Source organism: Hippocampus bargibanti, linkage group LG10, assembly GCF_051943395.1.
Source record: "Hippocampus bargibanti isolate YZ-2025 linkage group LG10, ASM5194339v1, whole genome shotgun sequence".
In the NCBI taxonomy this organism is placed as follows: domain Eukaryota; kingdom Metazoa; phylum Chordata; class Actinopteri; order Syngnathiformes; family Syngnathidae; genus Hippocampus; species Hippocampus bargibanti.
Window position 1 is genome coordinate 8,206,881 of NC_142743.1, and position 14,754 is coordinate 8,221,634.

Genomic DNA, 14,754 nt, shown 5'->3' on the forward strand with positions numbered 1-14,754 from the left:
AGCTAGCTTTTTATGTATACGAGTCACCCACAGAAAAAACATATCCTGTGTCCCCCACGAGGCGGGGGACACCCTGAATTGGTTGCCAGCCAATCGCAGGGCACACAAAGACATGCAACAGTCACTCTCACACTGACACCTAGGTACAATTTGGAGTGTTCAATCTGCCTGCCATGCATGTTTTTGGAGTGTGGGTGTAAACCTGAGGACCCAGAGAAAACCCACGCGGGTCCGGGGAGAACATGCAAACTCCACACAGGGAGGCCGGACCGGGATGCGAAACGGCGACCTCTGCACTGTGAAGCCGGTGTGCTAACCACTCGACTACCGGGCCGCCCTATTATTATTATTATTATTATTATTATTATTATTATTATTGTTGTTATTATTATTGTTGTTATTATTGTAAGCGTGCAAGCTAATGAGAAGTATGAAGGCTAGCTAGCAGTAACTTCACGTATGGACCCGGCAAGTTGACTGTCATTCAGTTTGGCTGGATTTTTACCAATCATAAGGCAGGCCGGATGGGGCGCTTTTCGCTCATGTGCTTTAGTGTTCTTCCGCCAGCGAAAAGTAGTGCGTAATCCAAGGTTTAATTTTCATACATTTAACGTTCGTAAACCGAAAAGTTCATAGGCAAGGCGTTCGTAAACCAAGGCCCCACTGTATTTTGCTTTTACGACTCTTAGTCAAAAAGGTTCCCGACCACTGCTCTCGCGTGTCATTTGTTAAATTCTAAGATCATGCCACCGAGCCTGTTCACACGCACCCAATCCGTGAATTTATGTCGCGTTTGATGGGATGTTTTGTAACAGAGCCGCGTCAGCAGCAGCAGCAGCAGCAGCAGCTGTGTTTGGATGAATAAACACGCACAAACACAGACAAGCGACCGCACATTCAGGGTGTTTCTCGCCATTGGTTGACCATCTGCTGCTGCAGGGGTGCTACCAAGCCAAGTCCTCGTCAATATTCGCTTTTTATCTTGTTTGTTTGTTTTATGTTATATCATAGACCTGTGCCCTTCCCGGGCTTTGTTTAGGATTGGATTGGATTGGATGTACCTTAATTCGTCTTGCAGTGGAGAAATTTACATTTCACAGCAGCAATGTTATGAAAGGACAAGGAAAGAAAAGAAAGAAGTAGAAAAAGGAACAAATAATATGACAACACAAAGACACATAGTGTCATTCATTCCTAAGCACTTTCTTTACCCTCTTTGTGACATGAAGCAGTTCTAGATGAAAGAGGAGAGGATCAAAGCGTCCTTTTCACCAGTGGATCACGGACGTCATAGTGAAATGTGCAGGTCCACTACAAGCTAAATGTTGAAAACAAATACGAAGCTGTAGCATCCATTGACAAAAATAGATTGTCTCACATTTGTCCCACGTAAATCCGCTTCAATTCCAAGCCGCGACAGTTCAACTAAACCAAAAAAGCTATTTTCTCGTGATGGAATAATATGCTTCGGTACCTTTCAGTTACAGGAAAAGTGTTGTTTTTCTGGCTGCTTGGAATTTTCACATTTGAAAGTTTGCACATTTCATAAAGCCCCTTAGAAATTACATCCGAGGTGCCCTTTAACAACTAACTTTTTTTAACTGGGATGGTGCCAAGCCAGCTCACAATAGGTCCTGCTTTTTACACGCGGTTGTCAGTCTCCGAAGTGTCACGGTAATGAAATGTGTGCAATGAACTCGTTTGTGTACAAAGAAGTTGACCCCTCACCCCCCATGCTCACAGTTTGGTCGATACCCATGGATTCATCTATGTGTGAATTTTGCTTTTGCATTTGCCTTTTGTTGTTAAAGCGCGATATACACCAATATTTAAGTATTGCATTGTACTTTGGACAGCCTCGTCCATTTCTAGCTCAGATAATTCCAGACCCATTTAACTTAGGAATGAACTCTTTTTTTCTGATGAAAAAGAGTGTCAAAGGTTTCTTACGCTGCATTGAATGTTTATGTAGTCCTAAAACTCAATATTCTGTGGGTGCTGGAATTTCAGTGAAAATAACAAAAACCCTGGCACTGGAGTGGACACATTTTTACACGTCTGGCAGTGAATGAGTCAATTAATTGATTGTTTGATGAATCAAGAACTTAAACCCTATGTAGGAAGAAACAAATCTTTGTGAACAAAATTGTGAGAAAACAATTTGAAAAAAAATGGCAGTTTACCTTTACCACTAACATAAAAATGACAGAGAAACCACTTTTAATTAACCAAAACAGCTCACAAATTCACACATTTTTGGCTCAGTTAACAAAACGCTCAGAAAACCGCTCAGAAATGATGAAGCAGAAGAAAAATGGTTGACAGTGGCTTGGAAGACTTTGTTTGCTGTCAAAAAGGCCTCCTGACAGCAGCTTGACATTTGCAGTTGGTCTCCTCAGCAGGCAGCCAATCAGCAGAGCCGTGACCTGAAGGCAATTAGCCAATCGGGCGCCTCGTCAAATATTCCACCATTTCATTTAGGTAAATCGGCATTCGACAAGGAACTACAGAGGCTCCCCAATTTACGAACATTCGAGTTACGAATAACGGTACATGCGAACATTTTTACAGGTACAGTATTTCGAAAAATGTTCGCACAGAGACGCTTTAAGTTAGATTTTGTATTGCGCACCTTTTTTCCAACAGAGCTCGCTTGCGATTGGCTGCGTAGAGTATGTGGACGAGGAGGAAATCCCTCTTCCCAGTGGACGAGCCAGGAGGATGCGATGCGTAAAAACAAGTAATGGCTGCTGGCACGTCATTCAGTAATGACGTGCCAGCAGCTTTAGTCATGGCTTCCTGAAGACCCAAGGATATATGTCGTCGTACTACAATAGGTGTGAATTTGTTTTACGCCTGTTAGAGCGTCTGTGTTTTATACTTTATACTGTTTTATACTATACCGTTCAGTGTTTGACTCAAACATACATTCCATACAAAATATAGCACTGAAGCAATTTACGCACAAATTCACCTTACGAACGACCGCTTAGAACGTATCTTGTTCGTAAGGTGGGGAGCATCTGTAATACGCATCTGTGAGAAATTATTTGCAGCTGCCCTCTGCTACTTTTCACCTGCAAAATCTGTCAGTCATTCAAACGCTTTAGTATGCCAAACCTCCCTCATTCTGCTGCCTGCAATCCTTTTGTTTACTCAAAATGCAACGCACACAGCAAAAAAAAATATGCAGTGGTCCCTGCACAATAAACATTTTCTGTTGTCAGCAGTTTGAGCAACACACCTCTGATAATTGAATTACGTAACAAAAGTAGACACGACAGTATTAATCATAAGTGCTTTGCTGTTTGGTTTTCTCATTTCAAATGTTTTTACCAAGTTGTCATCTTCGTTTGTCAAAATGTGTTTTTGTGTTTCAGCTTCCTGGGTGTGCCCCCCGGCAGAGGCAGTTGCCCACTGACTGGCCCTCTCCCCTTTGACCTCATCTATACGGACTACCATGGCCTGCAGCAGATGAAGCAGCACATGGGGCTCTCACTCAAGAGACATAAGTAAGGGCTGCTCTGCTGTTTTTTAGTTCTTACTTGGTGTTTCATGAAGAAAATTGCAGTAAAGAACTATTATTATTATTATTATTATTATTATTATTATTATTATTATTATTAGTCGTATTATAATTAGTAGTATTATCAGTAGTATTATTAGTATTATTCATGCTAGTTCTGTTGTTCTTCAAGCCACCTAATAGAAGTTGAAAGAAGCAGCAAAAAGACATGACATAGCTCGCCTGACAAAAACAATATCATAAGGACTATCGTCTGTGTCTGTGTAAGCTCTCAGTCGTACAGGAGTGGTCCATCGATGAGAAGGTTTCTTCACACGTCATCTGTACTTCTTTGAAGGTGTCGGACGTTTCGCTTCTTATCCAAGAAACTTATTCAGCGAACTAAAGTCTTACTGGTAGTTTCCGCCCTATATATATCCCTACTGTCCAGACATGGCGGTGCCGGACTCTGCTATGATAGGTCCCTGCTCTCAGGTTGGGGGGAGCAGAGGACTACTCCCTGTGGCTCCACTGATTGTTCCTATTGTTCTAATGACTGGCCTGATGGCCCTACTTCCTCCGGTATCTTCTCATCAGTATTACTAATCCCATGTTGCCTACGCAAGCTGTTGTACGAACGATTCAAATTGAACCTCACCCCACCATATCGGTTAAGTGAAGGATTTAGCTGTTTTATGAAAATCGCTTCTTTTACTCCCCTTTCAAAACATCTATGTTCTTTCACTAAGATTTTAACCTCATTGTCGTCAAATGAGTGGTTGCTCGCTTTTAGGTGCATATGTACTGCCGATTGAGGACCACTAGTATTATCCCTGCGATGTTGATAAAGTATTTTTTTGAGAATTTGTTTGGTCTCCCCAATGTACTGCTCTTTACAATTTTCATTCTTACAATGTATTGAATAAACTACATGACTTTGTTTTTCATTTGGCAGCCTATCTTTTGGATGTACTCATTTTTGCCTTAAAGTGTTTATCGGTTTGAAATAAGTAGGAATTTTGTGTTGCCAAAGGACTCTTTGTACTCCTCCACTTTTTGTATCTTCAGAATTTTTTGTTTCATTCCCTATTCTTTCTTTCTGACATTTGCTAAATGACCACTGATGGTACCCACAGTTAGTGAGTGCTTTCCTGATATGTTTAGACTCCTTTTCTCTACCTTCGACGCTTGTTGTAAGGGTGGTTAGAATCGAAAAGTAAGTATTGGTCAGTGTGCGTAGCCTTCCCAAAGACTTCTGTTTTTAGGCTCGGTGGGCTGATATGGCTGATAGGAGGAATTTTGTCATCTCAAGGCTATTCACAATCCTACCGTAGTTATGCGTGTGTGTGTGTGTGTGTGCGTGTGCGTGTGCGTGTGCGTGTGCGTGTGCGTGTGTGTGTGTGTGTGTGTGTTTTCATGATAGTCGCGCGTTTTTGAGTGCGCTAACAGCTTTTGGCGTTCCCGCAGAGGTGGAACATCCTGGAAAGTAGGCCACAACAGCCATGAGACCAAGGAATCAAAATCCTTTCAGTAATACACCCCTTCATCATATTTTTTTTACTGTGATTACTGCAATTGACATTTGTTCTTTTTTGTGGTTAGCGCGCCGGCTAAAGTGGAGGCGCAAGACACACTGTGACTACTGGCTAAATGCCAAAACAACAGAGCTATATACACACAAATATGTATACCAATCCCGGGAAAGGATGTGACAATAGAGAAAAGAGAGCAAAAATCCCCCTTAGAGCCCCAAAAATGAAAACAAAGTCCTCTGTTGGGACATGTCTGCTAGCAAACAACACAGAGCCATGAAAGCCATGACATGTATTTTTAAAATCCAATAAGCATTACAGAGGAAGATATTTTTTTCTCTCCCCAGAACATAAACCTGTTTTGCTGTTTCTCTTTCACTCAAAAAAAATGTGTGTGGATGCCTATGCTTTGTACGCACACACAGGCAGCCACACTTCGAAGAAATAGCAGATTTCCCCTAGACTATATGTCACCGTGCAGCAGCAGCCTGAGTCTAATTGCTTGCCTAGGACAGCAGTCCTTACGTTGGTGTTTGGAGTCCTGATTTGTGTTTTCTCAAACATCATTTGACAAATTGTTTGCAAAAAAAGAATGTGTGGCGCTCTGTAAAAATATATCATACAGAAAAATGGACTCTGATCCAGATCTGGGTGCTTTTCTTGATAACCCCGTAGCTACTCGAAGGTTAATGCGTCAAATTCTGGACAGTGAACCTCGGCTCCTGCTATGCAGTAGATCAGGCATATCCAAAATCCAGCCCGGGGGCCAAATCTGGCCCGTCGTCAATTTCCATGTCATAAAACCAATCACGTCTAGCCCGCATGTAGAATGAATACATTGGGCAGTATCCCCGTTACCTGTGCATGCTTAGTGCTGCCATCTCCACTGCTCTCCACACAGCGCTCACCCATCTGGAGACGAGAGACTCCTACGTCAGAATGCTTTTCATTGACTTCAGCTCAGCATTCAACGCAATCATCCCCCAACAGCTCACCGACAAACTGAGCAAACTGGAGATCAGCACCTCCCTGTGCAACTGGCTGCTGGACTTCCTGATGGGGAGACCACAGGCAGTCAGAGTTGGAAACAACACTCCCAGCACCATCACGCTGAACACAGGGGCCCCCCAGGGGTGTGTGCTGAGCCCCTTCCTCTTCACTCTGCTCATGCATGACTGCTCACCATCATCACCCAGCTCCACCCTCTTCATAAAGTTTGCGGATGACACAACTGTGGTGGGCCTCATCAACAATGATGAGGAGACAGCCTACAGGAACGAGGTCAGTCGGCTGGCCACGTGGTGTAAGGACAACAATCTCCGTCTGAATGTGGAGAACGGTGCTGCAGTGGAGCGAGTGAGCAGCACCAAGTTCCTGGGAGTGCACATATCCACAACACGGCAACACTGGCCAAGAGATCCCACCAGCGCCTGTACTTCCTCCACATGCTCAAAAGAGTTGGAGCCCCGACCCCCATCACGACCTCCTTCTACCGCGGAGCATCCTGACCAGCTGTATCACCGTGTGGTACGGAGCCTGCACCGTGTCCTGCCGTAAGACTCTGCAGCGCATCGTGAGGACAGCTGAGAAGGTCATCGGTGTCTCTCTTCCCTCCCTTCAGGACATTTACAACACCCGCCTCACCCGCAGAGCCATCTGGATCGCTGGCGATCCCACCCACCCCTGCCAGAGCCTCTTCAGCCTGCTGCCATCGGGTAGGAGACTGCAGAGTCTACGAGCCAAGACCAGCAGGCTCAAGGACAGTTTCTGCCACCAGGCAGTCCGGAGACTCAACTCCCTCCCAACCCTGCCCACCCTGCCCCTTCCCACTGCCACACTCACCGAACTCTGAGTACACGCTACATGCTGTACTATCATCCTGAACTCAATTTTTTTTGCTTTCTCATTTTTTTCTCACTTCAACCCTTTCTTGTTGTTCGTTTTTGCATTACTACATTACGTCACTTTATATACATCACTTCCTCACTTTACATATGTCACTACCTCACTTTACATACGTCACTACCTCACTTTCCAGGTGACACTACCTCACTTTACATTCAGAAATTACATGTATTGTCTGTTGTCAATTGTATGTCTTTTTAGCCACGTTATAAGTGCCTTGCATGCCTTGCACGCTGGGTCCGAGAGGACATTAATTTCATCTGTGCTGTATGTCATGCATATTAGCATATTTGACAATAAAGCTGACTTTGACTTTGAGGCTCAATTAAGAACAGCAAATAATAAAAAAGATACAATTATTTTTACATTTTATTTTTTCCAAGCATCGTTAAAATAATAATAATAATAATAATAATAATACATGATGATGATAAAAATGATAACAATGATAATAATAATAATAATAATAATAATAATAATAATTAATTTCTAAGCACCTTTCAAAAATATTAATAACTATAATACATTTTATTTCCAAGCGCCTTTCAAAAAATAACAACAATAATGATGATGATGATGATGATGATGATGATGATAATAATAATAATAATACAATTTATTTATAAGCGCCTTTCAAAGCTCTCAAGGTCAATTTACAATTACAAAACAAACACAAATAAAACCATCGATAAAATTATGAATAAAAAACAAGCGATAAAACTACACAGAAAAAGCGATTTTAAATCGTTGGGTTTTGACATGGGATTTGAAGGGGAGGAGCAGCTGAAAAGCTCTGTCCACCATTGTGCTGAGATGGGCAGAGGGCACACAAAGGTGGAGGGAGGATGAGCATCTGAGGGAACAAGAGGGAACGGAAATTTAAAGGTCAGACAGGTCTGGAGGGGCAAGGTTATGGATGACTTTAAATGTAGATACGTCTGTGTAAGCTCTCAGTCGTACAGGAGTGGTCCATCGATGAGAAGGTTTCTTCAGCCGTCATCTGTACTTTTTTGAAGGTGTCGGACGTTTCGCCTCCTATCCAAGAGGCGTTGTCAGCGAACTAAAGTCTTACTGGTCATATCGGCCCTATTTATATATCCCTAATGTCCAGACATGGCGGCGCCGGACACAGCTATGATAGGTCACTACTCTCAGGTTGGGGGGAGCAGAGGACCACTCCCTGTTGCCCCACTGATTGTTCCTACATTCCTGACTTCCGACTGGCCTGTTTGCCCCACTCCCTCTGGTATCACCTCATCAGCATTACGAATGTTGCCTAACCTGTGTTGCCTAAGCAGGCTATTGTATGAACGATCCAAATTGAACCTTCACCCCACCAGACCGGTTTAATGAGGGATTTAGTTGTTTTATGAGCATCGCTTCTTTTACTCCCCTTTCAAACCATCTATGCTCTTTCGCTAAGATTTTAACCTCATTGTCGTCAAATGAGTGGTTGCTAGCTTTTAGGTGCAAATGTACTGTCGATTGAGGCCCACTAGTATTATCCCTGCGATGGTGATAAAGTATTTTTTGAGAATTTGTTTGGTCTCCCCAATGTACTGCTCTTTACAATTTTCATTCTTACAATGTATCGAATAAACTACATTACTTTGTTTTCATTTGGCAGCCTATCTTTTGGATGCACTAATTTTTGCCTTAACGCAGGGGTGTCCAAAGTCGGTCCTCGAGGGCCGCTGTCCTGCCTTTTTTCCAGCTCTCCCAGGAGCAACACACCTGATTCAAATGATCAGCTCATCAGCCAGCTCTGAAGCAGCATCAAAATGGTCCTGGTGATTTGAATCAGGTGTGTTGCTCCTGGGTGAGCTGGAAAACAGGCAGGACGGTGGCCCTCGAGGACCGACTTTGGACACCCCTGCCTTAACTTAAAGTTACATGTCGGTTTGAAATAAGTAGGAATTTTGTGTTGCCAAAGGACTCTTTGTAGTTTTTCAGAAACTCCTGCAATGTAAGGTACTGCTACCCCTCTCCTTTTTGTATCTTGAGAATTAAAATGTGAGAATTGAGAATTTAAATGCAGATAAAATACATTAGTTTAGGGGTAATTGACTGAATGAGCCCACCAATGTTCTCAAATGACAATTTTCAAAAGTGAAGTTGAGTGCATATTCAATTGACATTTTTAATGTCAATTCAATTTAAAGTCATTCACTGCCATTCACAAATGTATTCGGGAATTGAAAATACAACATAAAGCGTCTTAGCTTATCAAGTGATTAGCGATAAGATAACAGAAATTTCGGTTTAAAATAAATGCAGTTGCATTTGATCATTTAAATTGTTCTCATTCTCATTCTCAATTTTTACCACGATAGTCACCTAGGAAAAATCTTTGGTTTTTAGTCATCCAACCACGATGCTACATACGTGTTGTCACTTTGCTGCATCGATTGGGGCATATTTCATCACCGTATCATAACATAAGAACATGTCGAATAACCTAAAATATAAACCGAGAGCAATTAAACAGAGCTGAAAGGCTCCAAAGCCCTCAGAACTGTTGATCAATGAGGTTTATTCTGCACCTCAAGGCTGAACTGAACTGCTTCGGATATCGACGTGGAAAACTTGAGATGAAAAGAGAGAGATCGCCCACCATTCACTCTCATGGAGCCAACGATTTTATGAGAAGTGAAGAAACTTATTTTCATACACTGATGGGAAAAGAAGCGGCATGAGATAAAGCAAAGACACATGAAAAACCAAGACAGACAGAAGCATGCAGGGACGGATGGACAAGCTAGTTATATTATCAAGTACATTTTATATGTTCGAAATGTTACCCAAGGGAGGAGGACACTAAGCGGTGAAATTTCAACGGGCAGAAAAATCACTTGGTCTAGGCAAGTAAGAAACACAGACACAGACACACACACACACACACCAAACAAATCTTCTACCCACAAGCATCAGGGGCCAATTCCCCATACCTCCATCTAATCATAAACCTTCAAACAATTGCTACTTTGACGCAAGTAACAGCAACAGCGGTTTACAACATTACACAGGGGCATAAAACATTTTTACGAGACAAGAACAATGACTCGCATTGGGTAATGGTGACCTCCGCGGTATTTTCTTCCTCTATTACGCTGGAATTCAGGGCCGCGGAACATGTTGCTGACAGAGTATGACTCTAAAAACCAAACCTCAAATGACAAAAAAAGGGGGGGCAACCTTGGTGGACGTTCTTGACATATAAAAGCAAATAAATTTCAATACATTTCAGCGAGTCGTTCTGTGGTTAACTTTTGCTCTTTTTATTTTAATTTCAGCATGTTTTGGTTCATTTGAAACATGCATAATAACTATTAAATAAACTGAATATTCAATTAACATGACTTTTTTTAACACTTAACTCATTCACTGCCATTCTCGAAAATATTCAGGAATTGAAAATATGACGTGGAGCACCTGTTCGAATTAAATTCTTGTTCGTCTTTCCTGGTTCGGTTTTGTCAGAAGTCCAGTGATAAAAATATCAGTAACGACGATAGATGGTGAACAAAAAACTACTTTATTCCAATGAGACAGAAAAAGGCACTTCTCGTCTCGGTCGGGGCGAAGACATGAGCACACGGACAAAGATAGGAAACAAAGAGAACGAGCTCCCGCTCTGACAAGTTTTTGAACATACACAGTGGCGATCTGTTGTCCAATCAGTTGCGGACAAGTCGATCTTCCCGTCCAATCGGTTACGAACAACTCTGTGTTGGGAGGGTCTTAGACTGTATTTGCTGTTGCGACAACTATTAAACTAATAAACTTGATAATTTTATTTAACTAAATTAGACGTGCAATAATCATAATGTGTACTAAGATAAACATGAAATAACATATGTTTACTAATCTAAACATGAAATAACGTAATATGTTTACTAATGTGCATAAACACTCTATCAGCACCATTCCCGATTTTTTAGGGTTTTGGTTTTTCTTGCAGTGGGGGGGGGGGTTGCTGATAAGGTGCTGGCCATGGCCTCTTTTTTTATGTTTTTCTCCCCCGAGTCATGAAAAAAAAGATAAACAAACCAGCTCCTAAAAGGATGATAAGGATGTAATACGGCTAATGACTAGCTTCATATCAAAGTGTGAGTTGTAACTTTTAACTCATAGACTGCGAGACGATGTGCAAAAATGTGTCCACTCCAGTGCCAGGATTTTTGGCATTTTCACTCAAATTCCAGGACACACATAACATTGAATTTTAGGATTACATCAACATTCTATTCTGTTAGAAACCTTAGACTCTCTTCTTTCATCAGACATAAATAGTTAATTCCTAAATTCTATGAGTCTGGAGTTATATGACCTTGAAATGAGGGTGGCAGTCCAAACTACAATGCAATACATACAATACTGGTTTATATAGCGCTTTAACAGTAGCTGAAGCTGGAACAAAATGCTAACATGGAAAATATGGAAATGCTTCCCCCTTGTGGAAGGGAGAACACATTGACAGAGGCCGTGGCCAGCGCTTTATCGGCACCCAAACCAAAAAAAAAACAACCTCAACAAATTTGGGAATGGCACTGTACATCATATTTTCAATTCCCAAATAAATTTGTGAATGGCAGTGAATGAGTTAGCAGGTCGTTAGCAAGTCAACTCGTCAACATGTCAAGTTTGTGCTTGTAGTGCTTCTGGAGGACTGAAAACAACATTGATGCCTTAGTGAATATTTAATCCAGTTTGTTTCAGAGAGACAACATAGTCATGGTCTCTTCATAACAGTAGGTTGTTGGCTGTCATTTATTATTATGTATATTTTTTTGCATTGTAGCATCCACCAATGTTCATTTGGAAGGTGTGAAATCTAAACCTCTCTTAATGACCGTAGCAGTCGATGAATTTCTCAAAGCTCCAGATTTAGAGACACAGATGGAGCTTGGAATGTGAATCGAGTCCCGTTCCAATCTGCCATTGCACACGCGACTATACACAGCACCCACATCGGAATCATTTTAAAAGCAATTTAAAACCAACTTGCGTGCTAAGAGAATGGCACATTTACATAATTATTGCCTAGACGACTACCGCGGTCATACAAGAAGGAGGACTGATATTTGAAATGTAGGTGTGTCAAAATGCCTCCTTAGTTAACATCAGATGAGCCTTGTTGAGCCGTCACTTAACCCAAATTAGCTTCTCGCTCGGAGCCTTGCTTGGATATTCCGCTCAAATGTCACCATCCTTATTTTCCCCATGCTCCTTCCCTCGGCGACTCTCTTATCGATGGCAAATAGTCATCACCTTCCGACAGGGGGGACATGTGACAGGGCAACCAGGGAGGTGGAATAAGGGTCCGATATTTGACTTATTCTTTTTCGTTCGTTATTTTCGCTGAGCTTTCTCTTGACCACCCAAGATCTAAATACAAGATTGTGCCATATATATATATATTGGATTGGATTGGATTTACCTTTATTAGTCTTCCAGTGGATAAATTTACATATCACAGCAGCAAAGTTATGAAAGGAAGAAGAAAGGAAAGAAAGAAGTAGAAAAACAAAATACAGGAGCTGCTGTAAAGGCAGCCACTTTTGCGGCGCCATCTTAATATTTCTGTACCCTCTTTGTTACATGAAGCAGTTCTAGATGAAAGAGGACAGGATCAAAGCATCCTTTTCACCAGTGGATCAGGGATGTCATGGTGGAAGGTGCACGTCTACTACAAGCTAAATGTTGAAAGCAAACACGAAGCTGTAGCATCCATTGACGAACGAAAATCTCCTGTCCCACGTAAATCTGCTTCAATCCGCCTTGGGAATTGGAAATATGACGTAGAGCGCCATTCCCGAATGTGTTCGGGTTTTGGTTTTTTTGCGGGGGTGCCGATAAAGCGATGGTCAGACCTCTGGCAATGTTTCTCCCTCCTACGAGGGGGCAGCATTGACCTTTTATCCATGTTAGCGGTTTGTTCCAGCTTCAGCTGTTGTTAAAGCGCGATATAAATCAATATGTATTGTATTGCATTGTATTTTGTACAGCCGCCGCCATTTCAAGCTGTGATGACTTCATACCCATATAACTTAAGAATTAACTATTTTTGTCTGATGAATGAAGAGAGTGTAATGTTTCTTACGTTGAATTAAATGTTTATGTAGTGCTAAAACTCAATATTCTGTGGGTCCAGCAATTTGAGTGGCAATGACTAAAACCCTGGCACAGGAGTGGACACATTTTTGCAAATCGCCTGGCAGTGAATGAATTAACATCCAATATGGTAATGGTGGAGTTGGTCTCTTTGTGTAACAAAGAGGGTACAGAATGTGCTTAAGAATTAATGACTCTGTGTCTTTGTGCTGTCATGTTATTTGTTATTTTTTGTTTTTTATTTCAAGATGGTGCCGCGAGAGTGGCTGCCTTTCCAGCAGCTCCTGTATTTTCTTTTTCTACTTTCATTCCTTTCATAACTTTGCTGCTGTGAAATGTAAATTTCTCCACTGCAAGACTAATAAAGGCTAATCCAATCCAATCCACCACTAGTTGGTTTCTACCACATCCTCTGTTGTGTTCATGCAGTACCACACTTCAAAAAACGTCGGACATTCCATCTCTCATTTACGGAGTTAAGTGCCCAGTAGCATTTTTCTCCCACTCCAGTGTCACTTGATTTAATCCGATAAAAATGTCTTCTCTGAAGCAGGGGGGGCACTGACACCAATGTCTCTATATGAGCCGCTTCAATAGACCATCAAACGCAAGAGTGGCAAAACATGTATTTTTCTTGGTGTGTGCTTGATGTACCGAAATATGTACTGACTGGCCTTGTGCGCCGAATCGTGAATCATAAGTCATTCCACCTGTCTATATCACACAGGTCCATCTCGAGGCAGGCGAAACGAAACACAAAAACTTGCATTGCAGCTCTGTTGTTTGAGCACTCGCTCGTGTCAACGCTGTATTCTGATTAATACAGCACTTATGGAATAAGAATTTAGCAGATGAATCAATCTATTTTCAACTTTCTCGGGGGGGGGAGACAATTTTTGACATCACACATCCCTTTGGACTCATTGCAAACACCACTTTACCAGGATGGATGGATGTATATATGGATGTATGGATAGATAGATAGATAGATAGATAGATAGATAGATAGATAGATAGATAGATAGATAGATAGATAGATAGATAGATAGATAGATAGATAGATAGATAGATAGATAGATGGATGAATGGAGAGCTACCTAGCTAGACAGACACCAAGCTAGCTCGCTAGACAGATACCCAGCTCACTAGATAGAGAAAGTCAAAGTCAGCTTTATTGTCAAATATTCTAATATGCATGACATACAGCACATATGAAATTACTGTCCTCTCGGACCCCTGCGTGCAAGGCAGAGAGAGGAGCCGCTGCGTGTTTACGCGCCGCCATCTTGGGGCAAAAAAAACAAAAATAAATAATATGACAACACAAAGACACAGAGAGTCATTCATTCTTTAGCACTTGCTGTACCCTCCTTTGTGACATGAAGCAGCTCTAGATGAAAGAGGAGAGGATCAAAGCATCCTTTTCAGCAGTGGATCAGGGACGTCATGGTGGAATGTGCATGTCTACTACAAGCTAAATGTTGAAAGCAAACACCAAGCGGTAGCATCCATTGACAAAAAGAGATTGTCTCACATCTCCTGTCCCACATAAATCCGCTTCAATTCCAAGCCGCGACAGTTCTACATACGCATCGGCGCTCTGCGCGGACGCTCCTTTCTTCTTATCGCAGGCTCCTCAAGCCATGCATCCATCCAGCCACAGAAGGTCCAACAGCACCGATGTTTCCACTGAACAAA

At 41.9% G+C, this 14,754-nt stretch overlaps 1 protein-coding gene across 1 annotated transcript in view; it reads left to right on the plus strand.

Moving 5' to 3' along the window:
* Window positions 1-14,754, plus strand: part of LOC148892273 (alpha-1,6-mannosylglycoprotein 6-beta-N-acetylglucosaminyltransferase B-like) — a 132,927-nt gene that overhangs the window by 98,924 nt on the left and 19,249 nt on the right. Inside the window, exon 9 of the mRNA XM_089006642.1 lies at window positions 3,381-3,512. Within this exon, the coding sequence (XP_088862768.1) occupies window positions 3,381-3,512 (132 nt within the window). The remainder of the gene's footprint in view (window positions 1-3,380; window positions 3,513-14,754) is intronic.